An 18,424-nucleotide genomic window follows, 5' to 3' on the forward strand; every position below is an offset into this window, starting at 1 on the left:
AACGCTGGCAACTCTTGGCGCCTGCACTTCATTCACAGTTCGAGTGGGCGCCACTGAACCGCCGAGGGAGAACGACGGGAGGGGCGCCGACCGCGCGCTCGCCGCTCCCTGCGCGCGCCCAAGACCAGAGAGAACGCTGGCTGGCGGCAGACTGCCCAGCGCGCCTCTGCCGCCGCCCGCTACAAAGAAAAACAGGTTAAGCCCCGCCTCCCGCCAATATCCGCTTTAGGAATTGCGCGCCAAATATTCCCGCCTTGGCCAAACGCCAACGCCAAAGTCCGCTCGCCATGGAACGCCCTCCCGAGCGATTGGGAGCGCCTTTACCCGGAAAGGGATTGAGGAAAGCCTACCTGCGCGATCCGGAACGACTTCCGATGCGACTGACTGAACAAATGATCGTAGCGCGAAACGCTGTCCGTCCGCCGTCTGAATCCAAACGTCCGATGTCCGAGGAAGCGCCAACCCTGACGCCTGCGGCGACGGGTTTTCTGGGGCTGTTTGGGCGATCGGTGTCGCCGAAGAAACGGAGGGGGCGGCCGACGATCCGGTGGCGGAAGGTGTACTCGGCGGCCCCGCCGATCGCGATGGGAGGCTCGGCTCCGAGCGCCGGCTGGCGAATAGTCCCAGGGGCGACGAAAGAAGGTCTTCGCGCGACTGACTTCGAGTTCTCATAGACGGAAGCATAAAGTGAACGCAAAAGAAAAAGCACCTATCTCGCGTTCCAGCTAGTGCCCCAATGTCCTTTCTACCCGGATCGCGCGCTTATACCGCCGCGCGCGCGCCACATTTCCCGCCCGTCACGAATATCAACCGCGTCTAACGGTGTGCGTTAGACTTCACTTATACCGTTGCCCTGTACGCCCTCGCCCGACAAACCCACTGCAGAAGTTCAAGCGTGGAATTTTTGGACTCTCTTTCTTTGAATTCAATCTTGATGCTGGCTCCCGTTAGTACCATCCAGGAACTACCAAGGAAGTTTCTCGCCATTTTTCGGGATTGTGCGCTAATTCCTCTGCAGAGGATATCTGCCGACCCGTCTCATACCCGCGCATGAAAGTTGAGCGCTCTTCCTTCTTCCGCGAATGCTGCTTTCTAGACGGCCGTCGAACTCGAATATTCGCCGAATCTACCAGGACTTCTTGGCCTTCCGCAGGGGGGATTTGGTGTTTGGTGCTACTAAATGTCGTCCCTCTGCGGGTGGCGGAGACCTTGGCAAGCTCAAACGGAAGGCTGCACTTCGTCTCTGTCGTAGTGGCGAGCTCTCACGTGCCTCGCGGATTCTGACAAGTTCCGGCTTGGCTCCCGCAAATGATGACACAATTGAGCGTTTACAATCGAAACACCCTTGCAGCTACGATGAAGTTGAGCCCGATGAAGCGGAGTCTGACATCTTGGCTCCTTCGTCTCCCTCTGACGCAATCGTTTTGTCAAACGCAGTGATCGTCAAAGTTTTGCGGGAGTCACCGAGGGGATCGGCGGCAGGGATTTCTGGTTGGCGGTTCGAGCATTTGAAGTCGTTGTTAGGTGGTTCAACTAGCAACTATCTGGTGGATGTCATCTCATTGGTTGCGTCAGGCCGTCTTCCAGAGTTCGCTACCCTCGTTTTGTCTGCTTCTTGCCTCATTGCTCTCCTCAAGAGCAATGGGGATGTTCGTCCGATTGCTGTCGGCGAAGCTATCCGTCGCTGCGCGGCGAAGGCGATGTCATCAGCTGAAGGATCGGTTTTCCACCTTCTTCTCTCCGATCCAACATGGAGTATCAACAGCGTGCGGAACTGAGCTAATCGTCCACCACGTTCGAGCTCAGCTTGAGCGGAATCCCTCATGGGCTCTCCTGAAAACCGACGTTCGAAATGCGTTCAACTCTATCAGTCGGCGCATTATATCGACTCGTTTAGCAGCGGACTTTCCTTCTCTCCTGCCTCATTTTCAATCAATGTATTGGCACAGCGGGGCTCTCGTTTTTGCGTCGGACACTGGCGTCAAATTGTTGTCCTCGGAAGAAGGAGTGCACCAGGGGGATCCACTAGGCCCCGCGCTCGTCGCACTCGGAATGCACGATTCAATTTGCCGCCTCCAGGCCGATCATCCAGAAGTGGTGGTTCTGGCATATCTGGATGATGTTTTCATTCTTGGGGAGGATTCGTCGGCGCTAAACGCTTTCGAGTCGTTGAAATCGTCGTTCAGTGGCATTCATCTCGTTGTCACTATTGAAGAAGTGCGAAATCTTTTCGCATTCGGGTCCTGTGACGCCATCTTCTCTTCCTCGTCGCTCTGATGGTTCTGTTGTTCTCGGCTCACCTTTGGGTTCGGATGCCTTCATTGAGAGCTTCTGTCTTCAGACGTCGACGAAGGGGTCAGGCCTGTGCGACGAAATCCGCCGCCCCGATGACCCTCAATGCGGTCTGCTGCTTCTCCGCCACTGTCACGCGACATGCCACAATCATCTCGGCAGGACTGTCCCATCATCTTGGCAAAGGCTGTTGATCATCACGACGCTTTCGGGGGGTTCGGCCTGCAGTTCTTGTCATCGGTTGCTGATGCTGCCTTCATGGCAGCCTGGAGCCATTCAATCGAAGAGCTTCCGATCCGCTTTCCGTCGCTGTGGTCAACCGATCAGTCTCCGTTCGCCGTCCCTTCGATCCAGTCTGCCTTACATCTGGCAATCTCGAGTTTTCATCACCTTCTGGGCAATTCGGCGGAAAAGTCTACAGTCCAAAGCGTCAGCGACCTGTTTCCTTCAAAGGACAAGTTCCAGCTCAGATTAAAATCAGAGTCTGACGCCGCGATTCTGGATCATCTCATGTCGGAAGCTGCCGACAACAGGGAATTGAGCAGTCTGCGTTGCCGGCCGTTGGCTGGAGGCTGTGCCCACCTCAAGGATGCTCGCACTGAAACCTTGCGATTTTTGCTTAGCGGTATCCTAGAGGCTGGGTCAGCCTCTATCCTTCCCGGCTTGCATCTCAACGTGCGAATGCGGCAAGACGATTGATCGTAGCGGTTACCACCTCGTCACCTGCAAACACGGCGCCGGCCCCACTTGGGCACACAACCGCGTCGTATCCGGCTGGGCAGATTGCGCTCGAGATGCTGGCCTCTCTTGTCGGGTCGAGCCTCGCCATGAGTACATCAACAACGATAATCGCTCCGATATCGTCGCCTTTGGCACCGTAAGATGCATTGAGCTCGTGCACAAAGTCTCGAAAGCCTTTGGTCTCGACGACCGATAACGGCTGCAGGTCCAGAGCAACCATCCGAGCGAGAGCGGTATCGATGCTGCGTGTCCGCTGCAAAGTAAACGAAGAATCCAGTGAGGACTGCTTCCTCAACGGAGGTTTCTTCGCCGATGATTCATCGCCGCCTTTCAATGCAACGTCGTATTCGGCGGCGTGCTTCAGCTTTAAATGCTTTGACATGTTAGTCGTATTGCCAGATGTTTTGATGGACTCGTTACACAGGCTACAGGATGCTTCGTTCTTGGCTGGAGTTTCGGTGAAATAGACCCACAAGGGGCTTCGCTTTTGCTTGACGCTCATCAAGGGCAGGAATTGTCGTTCTGAGTTTCGAATTGCAACCGGTAGAATGGACTGCGCCGGGAGCGACAAAAAATTATCACTCGGGCCGCGTGTCGGACTCGGGTGGACTATGACTATGAATACTCATAGTCATGAGTATGCGCAAGGCGGCTATCGACAGCCTATCGTCGGTAGGAATAAGTGCGGTGCGCATAGCTGCGGGATAGAAGCATCCTTGTGAGCGCCAAGAAAGCTGTTCACCTACTAATATATTGCTTAAAGTACGCTATATATTGAATTATTGATCCGGTATCGATACTGTTCAAAGTATCGATACCGCGTACGGGAGTCGCGGTATCGGTGGTATCGATATTCCAGTATCGATACGCCCATCTTTGGTTATTGAGTGAAAGGTATTATAGTTGCTTGCAATTAGATAACTAATTAAATGGCACCGTAGTGGACTAGAGCTAGAAGGACAGGAGAATACAGCGGAAACGAAACGGAAACGGAAGAGAAGCAGTGGGAAGATACTGTGCAGAAAACGTTTGTCGAAACGTTGAATGTCTTAAGGTGTGCCTGTAATAGTAATGATTAACACAAACGCATTGGCCTTTTAAAGAGAATGCTCAGAGTAGAGAAAAAATACTGAAGACGAGTCGAGTCATTTTGCCAAGCACGTGCACGGCTGCCGTCATCGATCGTCTGTCTCCAGCTAAGCGTGCCTTAGCAAGGGTAAAATTTTGTAGAGGAGGTCCTAATGGCAGTTGAATTTGACAATATGTAGGGTAGTGATATTTACATACTACGATACAGTATTATTGATACAGTGCCGGCCAGCATAAACGCCCCCCCGCTGATATTTATTATCTTGGCGCGCAGTTTGAATTTGGTAAGGGGTGGCCTTTCTTTACTTTGTTCCTTCAATGTGGAGTCCATAAATCTTTAATAGTTTCCTTTGGTTACGCTATACATGTAGAGAAGATTGTCCAGATAAGGCATCTTGCTCCTTTGATCGTTTTACAGCAAATTCCTTAAGAAATTTTTATTCCTTGACGTTTTGTTTCGCAGTTTTTTGTACTTCGTTTACGCACTATCTGCAAGCAGCTTGTCAGAAAGTTTTTGCATTTTATGCGCGCAATCATGTGTTTCAATTATTCGCGTACGGAAGAGAAATTCCTTACCATTTCTTCATTTAACGAATAACAAATTCTTTTCTTTGCATTCCGTGCTTGATTGATCGCCTATTAAAAGATTGTTAGAAAATATTTGCGATTTGCTTATTGGTTTCAGAAATAATAATGGTATTTAATTTCATACGTGACACGTGCACAGCGCATGCGATTTTGCTTAACGCACGCGTTGCTCAGATGTCGTTTCGCTGTTTTTTCACAATTTGTCGGCTCCAAGGAACGCGAATGCGTCAAGGATCGTCGTCATTAAGCGAAGGAACCGAGATTACGTTATTACGTGAAAGAGACAACGCAAAAGACCAAAATGCTATTCGAGCATCGTTCCGCGGCTCGACAGTGGGGTATATAGAACGTGATGTGGCTTCAATTCTGGCTCGACCTATTGATGATAACATTCTGGTAGTCTCAGGGTGAGTAGATCGCTCTTGAAATTCGCGTGCATTGCTAGACCGGCCGTTCTCAGCAAATTGAGTGGCAAGCCCCATTCTTCTCATCCTGAGGGCAACTACAGTTGGCGTTACCGATCTTGGGACATCCAGCTGAAAGTGGAGTTTACTGGTCAAACGACGATTGGAAGAAAAGAAGAAATTTATCAGGATTTTTTATCAAAGAAATACTATTCTTGGAAGGAGGTGCCGGCAGGGTATAGAGGCTCTACCATACCTGTTGGAGAATCAATGGTCATCCCAGTGCTGTCAGAGAACGTCGAATTAGACAGTGAGGAAGAGAGCCAGGTAGTTGTTTCTTTTAACAAAATTCAGCAAAGGGCGACAGACAGTAGAGACGAAGAGAATGCTCCTACTTCCGAAGTGGAGAATGAAGACGATGAAAACGTAACGGGAAACAGAGAAGAAAACCTAGATACAGTAGAAAGCCAGTCCGAGGAAGAAGAAGAAGAGAAAGAGGAGAGTGATGTGTCATCGCCTCCCTCAAAGATCCCCCCGGCTAGAATATTGCTGGAATTGCGGGCAGAGACTGCTACGTAAGCGTACGGATGTTACACTTAGTTATTGCTGGAAATGTGGCGTAAACCTGGTAGTTGTTTTTCAGTGACAAACCAACAATACATGTTCACTAAAAACACATGCTTACAGCTGTTCACCAAGAATTCGCCTATGGGATTTGTATACTTTTGCAGCGTTCTCTACAGTCCATCCACTACTGCCTTTCGCGTAAGCTTCAACGTATTCGCGACATTTTCGAAAGAATTTACGAATCATGTCGGTTGAGATGGAATCAAACACGACTGAGATTATCTGTCTCAACGAGACGATGTTATACCTGCACTTCTCTCTAGCAATCCTTTTTGCGACGCACCAAACCCTTTCGATTGGGTTCAACTCACAATGATACTTGGGAAGAACTCAGCAAATGTGCCCTCTGCCTTCGATCACCCTCTCCAGCAAAGACTTCTCATTGGCAAAGTCGTCATGCTTCTCTAGAATGGCGACCATCTCCGCACGCTTTAGTCCAGCACAGTTGACACCTCTCTCTTCCAGAACAACTTTGAGACCTTTCGGTTTACCGTCGGGGAACACCATTTTAAAAGGCCTGCCGTTCCAGACAGTATCTCTCATTGTCGGCTGTTTCTTTCCTGACGACAAATTCATGCGATCAGCAACGAGTGCGTCTTTTCCTTTTGATGCATGATTAGAACTGTGGTCGAAAATCCACAGCAGTGTGTACTGATCTCTCGGGTACTTCTCTTCCGCGATGGCTACGGCTTTCTCAACTTGATTTAAGAAGTGATCGGCCGTCCAAAAGCCGTCCCTATTTTTCCCGAATTCAAATTGCCTTCGCGCTTCTTTTCCTGGAATTCTAAGGAAGCCGTCGTGTTCTTCAATAAAGTCTGAGACCATGATCCCTGCCCCTCTCCCCTTTTTCCGTATGAAAAATTGGTCGTCCTGACTCCAAGCCAATGTCTGGTCTTCGTTCGATTGGAAGACAGTCTCATCGTGGAAGATGGTAACGAGGTGCTTTTCCGCCAATGGATTGCCAAGAAAACCAGGTTGCTCGACGTCAGGCAAAGCATCATTAGGCAACGGCGGGACAAGATGGTCTTTTTCCAGCGATTGCAAATTTGACACGTATTCGGCACGACTTTTTACAACATCTTCCCTCTCATGCCCATCCATATAAACCGACTTCTGTGAAGTCTTTCTCCGCGAAAAACCCAAGTCATGCAGAAAACGTTTTGCAGTCGTTTCGCTAACCTTTTTGGGAAATTCGTCGGGTAGTTGCAGCGAAGGAAGAAGTTGGTCATTGATGTAGCGCTGGAAATCTTTGATTGTCATATTTCCTTTTCCCTTGACGCAAGTATTTTCACGAATCCATTTGGTAGCTTCGCGTCGAACATCTTCATCATGCATGATGCTTACGCGACGATATTTCCCACGACCGTATGTAGGGAATTTGCCGCCGTTTGATTTCAAGTCAGTCATCCACACTCGAACGCTCTTCTCACCCACGCCGATCATCTTTCCCACTGCCTTCGCAGCACCTTTGACAGTTTTCTTTCCGCTTGTCCGCAGATGTCCATAGAAGAGCGCAGACACCATCTGGCGGACTTCACGGCCGCGCTCAGGCTCACGAATCCACTCCTGAGCAATGGAATAAATATCTTTGTCCTGAAGAACAGCGCAATAGTCGTCGTCGTCGTCGTCGTCGTCGTCGTCGGAATTTCCAGCGTCGTCGTCGTTCTCAGCGTCGTCTTCATTACCGGCAACAATGGTAGCATCGCTGTCGTCGTCCGAAAGCGAAGGATTGGCCACGACTGGAGTATTGGACTCAGTATTGACTGCGGGACAGGGGTCGGACTCTTCAAGCGTAGAAGGCCTCCGAATGGAATCCGACGACGTTTCATCCGATGTTCGACGTCTTTTTCGAATCGAATCCATTCTTTCGAGGAGCGCTCTAGGTTTTTTCCATCGATTATCGTTGCCCTTACTCTCCATTGTTGAAGCTTTATCCGGGTGATTTCATGTGGGTCTAACGGTCAATTAAGGCAATCAACCAATCAGCATGCGTTCACGTGAGCAACAAAATAAATATCACGCTTACGTCATGCAACCGTATTAATTCAAAAATGCATTCTATGCACTTTACAAAAATGCCAATGCTGAGCTGCTCGAGATGATTTACAACACGAAAAAACAGTCACAAAGCGGGGGCGTTTATGCTGGCCGGCACTGTACTAATAATATTAATATCTAAAAGGCGGTATATTCGAATAGCTTAATGCCTAGGTTCTTTGAACATGTGCTTCCTGCCACGGCACGGATCCCTCATCAGACATAAAATAGTTTGTAAATGTCCCTTATACTTGCTGCTCCCCTAGTGTAGTTCCCTCCAGAATGAGCCATTGGCAGCAAGCCTGTCAATGGACCGTCCTGTCTCCAAGTTCCCAAAGTAATACTATTCTCTTCATGGACGTCGACAAATCCGGCAGGGCAGTATACGGCTGACTCATTAACGCGTAAAAAATTATGCAGACTCACTGCTGCAAGAGAGATTTTTGTCGCTGTTTCTGGAAGGGCTATGAGTGGTCGTCGAAATATGCGCCATCGGGAGGCGAGGATGCCAAAAGCATTTTCGACAATTCTTCGAGAGATCACGACTCAACCTGTTAGCTCATCTTTACTTTTGTAAGGATCCAAGTTACTGTACCTGTAGATAAAGGTGGCTTCTGCAACCGGCAAATGTCTCCCGGGGTACGGTCTTAGTACATTGCTCTTCAATGGAAATGCTTCGTCGCCTACAACAAATACGTAAGGAAGGTGGGAGTTGGCTGATATTTGCGACGTGGGCGGGAGACCGAGAGTTCCATCATCTAAAGATTTTCCGAAGGTAGAGTGAGAGAGAATTCCGCCGTCGCTCTGCCTGCCGTAGTTCCCAACATCAATGTATATAAAACGACAGTTCGCGTCGACCACAGCTAACAAGACGATGGAATGCGTGCCCTTGTAGTTATAAAACATAGAGCAAGCGTTTGCTGGTGCCTGGATCTCGATATGTTTCTAGTCAATTGCTCCAACACAGTTTGGAAAATTCCATTGACGTTCGAATTGCTTTGCCACTGCCCTCCACTCCTCCACTGTGCTCGGACATCTAACGTAATTTTTCTTTAAGCTTTCCCATAAAGCCGTGCATGTCTCCTTAACGATCCATGATACGGTTGATTTGCCCATGTGAAACTCAAAGCTCATTGATTATTGGGAATTGCCTGTGGCTAAATGTCTGATTGTTAACGCTAGTCTCTCCTGGGGAGATCTTTCAGGGCGCTCATATGTTGCACTACGATGAGCTCTTGCATGAACTAAACGATACAATTTGCAGCAATTTTTCAAACGTGGTCGGCGACATTCTCAAATAGGCAAAAAGCCTTGCCTATCACATATACGCAGCTCCTGCACCAAGTAGTGATAGGCACCATGCTTCTTCCGGCAGGCATTTCGAGGCCGAACCCAACATTGTCGCCTGGGCTTTGGACGGAGTCTACGGTAAATCGTCCAGAGAAGCATCAAAACAACGAGAGATTCATCAATATACGGCATGCATCTTCAGGATCGAAATAGTAGCAAATATTTCTTTGTTTAGAGCGCGTTATATAAGTAACGGTGGACCAATAGTGTACTGTGAACGGGCTTACGCTACGCTGAACGCTACGCTCGTTGACGCTACGCTGACGCTCGACGCTACGCTTGCCGAGCGTCGTTACTGTGAACAAGGCTTTATACACTAACGGTAACCCACCAAGAAACAACTTGCGGGCTTAGTCGAACAGCCAATGCGACGTTGGCGCCGTCCGTCTGTACACGTGGCGTCGGATGGTTCTCTTGGAGAATTAGACGAAAAAAGCGGTAAGGATCTGTTGCACTGTTTTCAGTTTCTTAGGTGTATTTTACTTCTTAGAAGCGAAAGCCGAAAAAATTCTCAGAGACGGTAAAAGACAAGAAAATCTTTATTTTTCTTTTGCAGTAGACGAATTTTGGAGAAACGCTCCGCAAGGTATGGTTTGCTTACAGTAACGAGTGAATAAGTCTCTTTCATAACATGTTTCGAATTTCGTAACTATATCATCTTCTAACTTTTATTGCTTAGAGCTATAAATTTTTGTTTTTGTAGCTTTAGAATTAAAAGCGTCACGTGTTATAGAATCACGAGCCTGGGCAGGAGGCGAAAAAGAAAAGCAGAAAAACGTGAAAGTCTTTTCCACCGCTATTCAAGCGAAGTAAAGTAAACACCTACTAATGTAGTACGCCAATTTTTTCTTTAATTAACAGACTGGATAATCGGGGCCTGAAAAGAGCGAGGGATGTTGTAAGGCAGGAAGTTATAAGGCAGGCCGGAGGCGAAAAGTGGTACTTCGGTGTGAGACGCCTACTTTCCGCCAAATGGCAGAGAGTACTACAGTCTATTCGCCGTGACCTCATACTCACGCGATCTGTAATAATGTTCCCGAATGAGGATTACATATTATATAACTTATACCGTTCGAATTGTTACGTCGTCGGATTAGAGCGAAAAACAAGGGCTGCACCCTGAATGAAGCCGTTTTCGTAACCTTAGCATAGAAATTAGTTGTAATTATTTAAATTTTTTAGATCTCTTGCCGGCATGAAAAATGATAAGCCTCTGCCCCTTTCCGCTAGGACGCTTGAAGCCTCCCTTTCCTTTGTCGTCGTACCATATTCGCTCTGGAGCGGCGTGGGCATTTAACCACGTCTCGTCGAGATAAATTATTGGACGATCATCGTCTCTCAAGCGACGAACGGACCGCACGTACTTGTGCCTAGATCTCTTCTTTCGTAGAGAAATGTTTTTCCATTGCGCTGGTGGTAGCGGAAGCCCATGGACTTCAGCAATTTGAATAGAGTGCTTCGACCTCCAGGAAATGCGTCTTTGGTCGGCAAGGCGGCAAGAGTGGTGTCTAAGGTAGGATACTTCCGCTGCTCGTACATTTCATGCATTGTTCGTCGTATCACGCCTCTGTCAAAATCGTCGACGTTGTCGAATGTTGTAACGAGTGCGTTTAGCAGGCGAATCGTGAATTTGCCCGTCTTTGGCGGTAGATTCACCATCGATGTATTGCAGTCAGCGTCGATCGGCAGGAACCTGTGTCCTTCATTAGGCGTTTCATGACGTGCTGCTTCCCGATTGCATGACGATTAACTTTTCGTCTTCGAAAAACGCGCGGACTTTCTCGACAAGGCGCTTTTCTCGTTCGTTTTCCTTGCTGTGACATTTCGAACGGTACTCAACGCTTTGTTCGTCGTACGCTCACGGGCTGGACGTATGCAGAAAGGTAAGTATGCATACGTAGTTAAGTTTATTACACGCCCACTAATTAGAAAAGGGAGGGGTCGTCTCTTCCTGTATGAGGTCACGGCGAATAGACTGTAGTGAAGTTTATGCAAATGTGACGTCTAATCGTTTCTTTTGATGTCATAGACAGCTACCAGCCTCTTCATACTGAGGAGTTACAAACGGTGGACTGCTGCTGAAAACGACATCGTCGTTTCAAAGTTGTGAAAAATATCAGCACAGGAGCGAAAGACGGAGCAATACGAAACAGTTGCAAAAAAAGATCGAAAACGACGGCATCAAACAAAGATCCAGTAAGAAACGGTCTTTCATTACCCATGTCGCCCAGACTTCACCGCTATCAGCGTCGTCCTGTGTTAAATGTGCGGACAGAAATTTTGACAGAATAACATATTGCACTCTTCAGCAATCTCTTGAGTTGTAGGAGTTGTTCCAGGTGGGGCGACTATTGAAGTCAAGCCAAGCGAAGTCATCGGACATTCACGCACTTTTCTTTTATCTATCTGAACAAGATCTTAAAGGTTCTGATGAATATCTTTTACGTTTCGTGATATTTTGATTATGAAGGTTTCTTTTGTGAATACCGCCCTTACTTTGAAGACAAACGTCCCGACGGCAATGTCGAAGGTTTTGTCTAATCAACGATGCGCTAGAGGCGATAGTTAATTTAGAAGCAGCAGGAAGGAGCAATATGCTAATGGACATAGCGATCAGCATTGGTCAAACACAAAATCTCGTCTTCGCTTTCATCGCATTTCTACTGGGTATATTGAACACCATATTCGTTTTTTCCTTGCTAGACAAACAAATGCTGTATAGATTGCAAAGAATACTACTAACTTTTTAATAAGCCTTAGGAATTTCCACGTTTCATCTTGTCCGGACAACTGCATGTCATGGTGTAAAACTATGTTTCACAACTTTAGTCAAAGATAACGGTGTTTGCACGGAGGTCTTTGTTGGGCGTCAGGAACACTTTTTCCATAGTGAAATGACTCCTGAAAAGTAGTATTTATATTCTTATTTCTGCTTTCTTCAGCCATTTAATTAATCACGTCGTTTACTTTAGACTTGCACAATCGTTTCCTGTGTATCGGAGACCTTATTCTATCATTCTATCGACTGCAATCTAAAAGAAATTGTGCAAAAGGTGCCAACATTTAGGTAGACATTCTAAACTACGGGTCAAGTCATGATCGTCTTTTTAGCAGTCGCAAGCAGTAATTGATGCTTACAACACGCATCCCACGTCTGCGTTCTTGCTTAATTAATTAAAGCCGACTCCTGCAGTGTGTCTCCTACGGTGCTGCAGTCCATACTTAGCGGTAGTTAATCCAGCCAAGCAATTCAACTTAGCAAGAGATAACAAAATACTTAAAAACCTTTTTCAAGTGCGCAGGCTTTCTCTCCCCTGATATGTATAGGCAAACATTGCATGCGTAGTATTTGCCCATGACAAGGCTCACTGCGGCGACGGTTACCGTTTCGACGTGGATCCGGGGCTAATAGAGATAGCAGAGCCAAGCCTTCCGTGTTATGGCCGTCAGCTGGTTTGAAAGAGGAATACACATATTCCCCATAGTTCTCGAGAGGGATAGATGCAGTTTCCTCGCTGTAAATACTTTCTTCCAGCTTCTCATTCTAGCACAAGATCTTCACTCTTGCAGTTAAATAATGTTATTTTAGAAGAGAAGTTATTTAGGCCAAAACGCCTACGTGGGGAACCTCCACAGCTATTTCCTGGTAGCTTCTGTATCGACTTCTAAAAGAAAAAATAACTTTCTTGCTCTGTCTTCCAAGTAGATTCTCCAAAAGCACTGACGCTGTGAATTGAAGGAAGTCTTAATAACTTAAACTTCTATATCAGATTTTCCAACCGTGGTTTTAGCTTGATCTTTCAAAGGCATTAATCTTTGTACAGCAAATCTTCAAATCTTTCTTTTGTTCTGTCATGACACGGTACTGCTCCACTAAATTGTAATGCCTCTGTTTCCTTTTTAGATCAAGGAAATGAGCTAGACCTACACCCTCCTCACGCTAATTCCAATAAGCCCAGATTTGAAATGCGTTTTGTATAACAAGACTGTAAGAGTAAAGCCATTGCATGCTACTATTATTAACTACATACGTATGTGTTGCTAAAAATGCTTACTTGTTTTACTTAAACAAATGGGCGGAGGAAATCAATTAGCTTGAAGGATTCACTGCATGTCAGAAAAATATGATTATCCTTTTAAAGAAAACGGTCGAAAAAATCAAGCCTTTAGGTCATACAATTTTCTTCCAGACTTGTATTGCATTAAGTAAAATCAACAACGGCTTTCATTTAGTTATGTCGTTTACAGAAATGATACCTATTTTAGAACAGTGTAAAAAGTTTGCAATCGCATAAGCGGAAAATTTACCATGAACCCGTTAGAACCTTACTTCGAAAAACATCGATATTGTAACGCTGGCCTAAGGCGTTACGTGTAAACTCCTCTTTATTAGCTTTCTGGACGATACTCCGGAGCTCTTGAAAAGGACACACACCCGATACGTACCCAGACAAGAACAACGCTCGCCAGCAAAAAAATCGTTTATGTCGTCTGGTTCGTGACGGACCAATGAAAGGCTACGTAGGCTCACTTAGTTCCCGGCCTTACAATATTAAGGAAGATGCTCTCTTTATTCGCAAAAGTCTCAATCATTACATAGAGATAATTGAAGATGGAACGCCCAGTGCCTTGTTCCCTCTAAACTTAGTGACGTTTATCTACTTTTAGGCTTACAATTGCAAAAAAAATTTCTGGAGAAGAAAGATTAGACAGTCGCATTTTTGAACTGTTGAAGACATGAAGACGTGCATCACGTAAGATTGCTTTTTCAGACTTAGCTAAACAGCTATACTGCCGAGTTAGAGAAGAAAAAGCAATTTTCATCATCATGGTACTTAGAGAGAAGCGCCTTGTGAATACTCAGAAACCTGCTGTGCATTCTCTTCTGCACTAATTGCTGCGTGCTATAGCATGTTTAATATAGCACTTAACGCTTTTTCTAAGAGTATGCCGCACGCTTTTATTTTGGTATCTAAAAAATTAGCCTAACGCGATAAGTGCACGTCTAGACACAAAACGGCTTAATCTGACCCATTGAAAAATTTTCTGCGATCGCTGAAGCTAAACCCAAATAGAAAATAGCATTTAGGCTATTTCACAATCTCCACTTTTCAATTCTACGCTAAAGGCTTTCTTTCGCAAAAAAATAGCCAGACGCAATGACGTACGTCAAGCATCACGGCGCCCCCGATTTATTCATAACCATGACCTGCAATCCAAATTGGCAGGAAATTACGAGCGAACTTCTTCCGGGACAAACACCAAAAGATCGACACGATCTCATAGCAAGAGTGTTGCGCTTGAAAGTCGAAACGTTCATGTACCTCGTGGACACGCAAAACATTTACGGCATCAAACGCTGCCACGTTTACACGATCGAGTGGCAGAAGCGCGGCCTAACCTACGTACACTGTCTCTCGTGGATAGTAGAAAAATTCGTCCCGATCAAATAGACAGCATCATAAGCGCCGAACTTCCCGACCCCAACGAAGACCCAGCACTTTTCGGAACAATAACCAAGCACATGATCCACGGACCTTGCGGCCAACTCAATCCCAGATCTCCTTTCATGAAAGACGGCCAATGCACAAAACACTATCCAAGAAGTTTTTACGCGAGACCATCACTTCTCTCAACGGTTATCCGCTGTACCGACGTCGATCTCCAGACGACGGTGTAGTAGAAACGACGATAGGCAGATTTCACGTTGACAACCGGTGGGTAGTTCCGTAGAGTCCATTTCTATCTCGCACTTTCGACTGCCACGTGAACGTCGAATACTGCAGGTCAATATGCGCGCTGAAATACCTCATAGCCTACTTGAACAAGGGCAAAGACAAAGCTGTCGTCGGCTTGGCTAATCGGCACAGGAACGACGAAATCACGCGGTACCAAATAGCGAAATACATTAGTACAAACGAAGGCGTTTGGCGCATGTTGCAATTTCCCATTCACGACCACTTTCCAGCAGTCGAACAACTTCAAGTCCATCTGGAAAAATATCAGAGAACGCTGTTTAACGTTGAGAACGCCCCGGACCGTGCAGCAGAACCTCCTGCTACGACGTTGACCGGTTTCTTCGAGCTCTGCTCAATGACGATTTCGCAAAGACTTTGCTATACATCAACGTTCCGCGATACTACAGATGGGTCAACAAAAAGTGGCAGAGAAGAAAGCAAGGTCACATCGTCCCCGAAACTGACGGCATTAGAAAGTCAACTACTTTTTAGGAAGCATTTACACGGTTCATCCGAAAAACACCGAATGCTATCTTTTGCGACTTCTGCTGCTTCACGTTCGAGGACCGACGTCTTTCGCTGACCTGCGCAGAGTAGACGATACCGTTTTCAATACGTACGCCGAAGCGTGCAGAGAACGCGGACTTCTGGCCGACGTTCGGCACTGGCACCTCGCACTCACTGAAGCCACGGTCACCGATCGTCCTTACAAAATTGGCGAAATATGTGCCATCATGCTTCACATGTGCGAAATTTCCTATCCTCTTCGTCTATGGGAACAACACAAGGAAGCGATGGCCCAAGATTTCCTCCGAACGCTTCGCAGGCGCGCAAACGACGACACACTATCGTACACCGACGCAATTTTCAATCGAGCCCTACTATGTATCGAAAACAAGCTGCTTTCGTTTCCCGGAGGAAAGCCACTTAGCGATTACCATTTGCCCAGCCCTGATCGCTCTTCTGAACAAGACGACGACACCCTTCCAAGAGAAATTGCCGCTGAATACTCTTATAACACCGCGGAATTGCAAGAACGACTCACAACAAACGAAGGGTCTCTCACGCAAGACCAAAGGCACATTTACGAAGAATTACTTGCCTACGTCGCTTGAGGTCCCGACGATAGAATCATTTTTCTCGATGCGCCAGGAGGAACAGGAAAAACCTATTTGCTCAATCTTTTCCTTGATAAAATACGATCGCAAGGCGGCATTGCTCTTGCTGTAGCTTCCTCCGGAATTGCAGCAACACTTCTCACCGGCGGCAAAACAGCTCACTCCCTTTTCAAGCTACCTCTCGACATCAGTCGCTACGAACGTCCCACGTGCACCGTTCAAAAAACACGGCAAGAGCACGACTTCTTTGCTTGGCCAAAGTTTTCGTGTGGGACGAATGCACCATGGCAAACAAGAAAGCTATGGAGGCACTAGATCGATCTTTACGTGACATTCGAAACAACGACGCTGTTATGGGAGGTTAACCTCTGATACTCGCAGGAGACTTCAGACAGAAATTGCCCGTAATACCGAAAGGAACAAAGGCTGACGAAATCGCCGCGTGTTTGAAGTACTCCCGCATCATTTGGCCGAAAGTTCGAACACTGCGCTTAACCACAAATATGAGAGTCCACCTCTACGGAGACCGCGAGTCGGGATATTACGCGCAGTTGCTCTTGCTAATCGGCAATGGAACGATCCCCACTGACCCTGAAGACGGTCTCATCAACGTCCCTTGCGGCACAGTAGTGCAATCTTCGAACGAGCTCATACAGGCCGTTTTTCCTGAACTTCACGAGCAATACAAAAACACAGCCTGGCTCGCCGAACGCGCCATTCTCGCTCCTCGAAATGACGCTGTTAATCAAATAAACGACACTATGTTTCAGCTTATACCAGAAAACGAAAAAGTATATATCGCCGTCGATACGACCATAAAACCAGACGACGCCCGTCAACTATCCCACCGAAGTTCTTGATTCGCTGAATCCCCCCGGTCTTCCGGCGTATACCTTGGCTCTAAAGGAGGGTGCTCCGATCATGCTTCTGCGCAACATCGACGCCCCGAAACTGTGCAACGGAACGAAGTTGACCGTCACCCGACTCTGCCCGAACGTTATAGAGGCTACAATTTGCACAGGACAGTACGCAGGCGAGAGTGTATTTATTCCGCGCATCCCCTTAATTCCTTCAGATTCCACTATTCCGTTTAAGAGACTGCAGTTTCCCGTAAGGCTGTCCTTTGCAATGACGATAAACAAATCGCAGGGACAGACATTGAAGACAGGAGGTTTCACACTTCACACCAAATGCTTTGCTCACGGCCAATTCTACGTCGCCTGCTCGCGTGTAAGTTCTCCTACGAATTTGTACGTCCTTACAGAATCTCCCAAAACAGCAAACGTAGTCTATCACGAAGTGCTTTAGCCCTACCTTCCCCCTTCCCTAACCCCAACCTTATCCGAAGCCTCGAAAGAGGCCAACATTTGTGGGCCACGTGGCTTACGGATCTCCCCTTTTTTAATATCCAAGAAACACTAAACACAAGGGAAAAAATAAACAAAAAGAGATACACAAACAAACATACAAACAGATCAGTCCTTGTTGAAGCACCTGACTGAGGTGTCAACAGAGCTAACAGATACACAAACAGGGGAATGGTGAACAATACACTTAACTTTACGAATAATAATACGAGCATTCTCGCGCTGGATACAAACCGCCATATGACGTCGCCAGTACGCGAGAAAGCTATTTTTGTCATTAAAAAAGTCGATCGATGGACGTTCTGCTACTTGTCGGAGGATGCGCAGCGCAATCGGACTCCAGCGACCAAAGTCTTCCATCACGAGGGGCTCAAAGAGGTAGCCCAACTTGTTTGCCTCTTCTCGAAACTTTTTGATCTTAAAGTTGTCTCGCTCGGATGCTGCGTGGCGGGCATTTTTCGCGCTCTGTGGCAAGACGGTCGACGCTTGAGGGTGCGCGATGCTTACGTCAAGGGGCAGCTTCTTGCCGTCGTTAAAATTGAAGACACCAATGTCCGGCCGCTTATTACTGTTGTCAAATTGGTGTTCTCTCTCCAAGTCACATACATAATTAACCGATTGAAGCATTTTTAGCCAGCCAAATTGGATAGCGTTGCACCGGATCCTACAGCGCAAGTGATGACATGGTAACCCAAGTCATCAACTTCAGCACCGCAGTTGCAGCGCCGAATTTGCCGAAGCATGGGAATGCTCCCCCCAAGTCGAAGGAGAGTCGCCGTTTGGAACTCCGCTGATGTAAACGACAACTCTCTCGAAGAGGGGAGATCATCCAGCCACGCGCCAGCTTTGGAGCATGCAGCACTCCGGAGGCGAGATTTAGATCGTAGATCGCTGACCGTGATAAGGTTGTCAAATTCACGATCAGCTAAGCATATTGTTAGACGGGATTGCAATTTTAAGGCCTTCTCAGGCAAGGCCTCAATCGAAGGAAGAACCTCAGAAATTGCAGTGCAAGACTTCTTCAGCAACTCCAGACAGTGATGGACGGGATCTGGTGGGGTGACGTTAATGTC

The 18,424-nt window shown here is 47.1% G+C and overlaps 1 protein-coding gene and 2 pseudogenes across 1 annotated transcript; 2 read left to right on the forward strand and 1 right to left on the reverse strand.

Annotated features, from left to right (window-relative positions):
* Nucleotides 1-1,082: 1,082 nt before the first annotated feature.
* Nucleotides 1,083-5,693, forward strand: LOC136194854 (uncharacterized; annotated as a pseudogene).
* A 2,301-nt stretch (nucleotides 5,694-7,994) lies between these two features.
* LOC136194855 (uncharacterized) lies at nucleotides 7,995-8,912 on the reverse strand (annotated as a pseudogene).
* Nucleotides 8,913-14,332: 5,420 nt separating this feature from the next.
* On the forward strand, nucleotides 14,333-15,981 carry LOC136194856 (uncharacterized). The gene is made up of 4 exons (XM_065984107.1): nucleotides 14,333-14,511; nucleotides 14,556-14,734; nucleotides 14,944-15,168; nucleotides 15,359-15,981. The coding sequence occupies exons 1-4, from the start codon at nucleotides 14,333-14,335 to the stop codon at nucleotides 15,979-15,981; spliced, it is 1,206 nt and encodes a 401-aa protein (XP_065840179.1).
* The last annotated feature ends 2,443 nt before the right edge of the window (nucleotides 15,982-18,424 follow it).

Source organism: Oscarella lobularis, chromosome 13, assembly GCF_947507565.1.
Source record: "Oscarella lobularis chromosome 13, ooOscLobu1.1, whole genome shotgun sequence".
NCBI classification, from domain to species: domain Eukaryota; kingdom Metazoa; phylum Porifera; class Homoscleromorpha; order Homosclerophorida; family Oscarellidae; genus Oscarella; species Oscarella lobularis.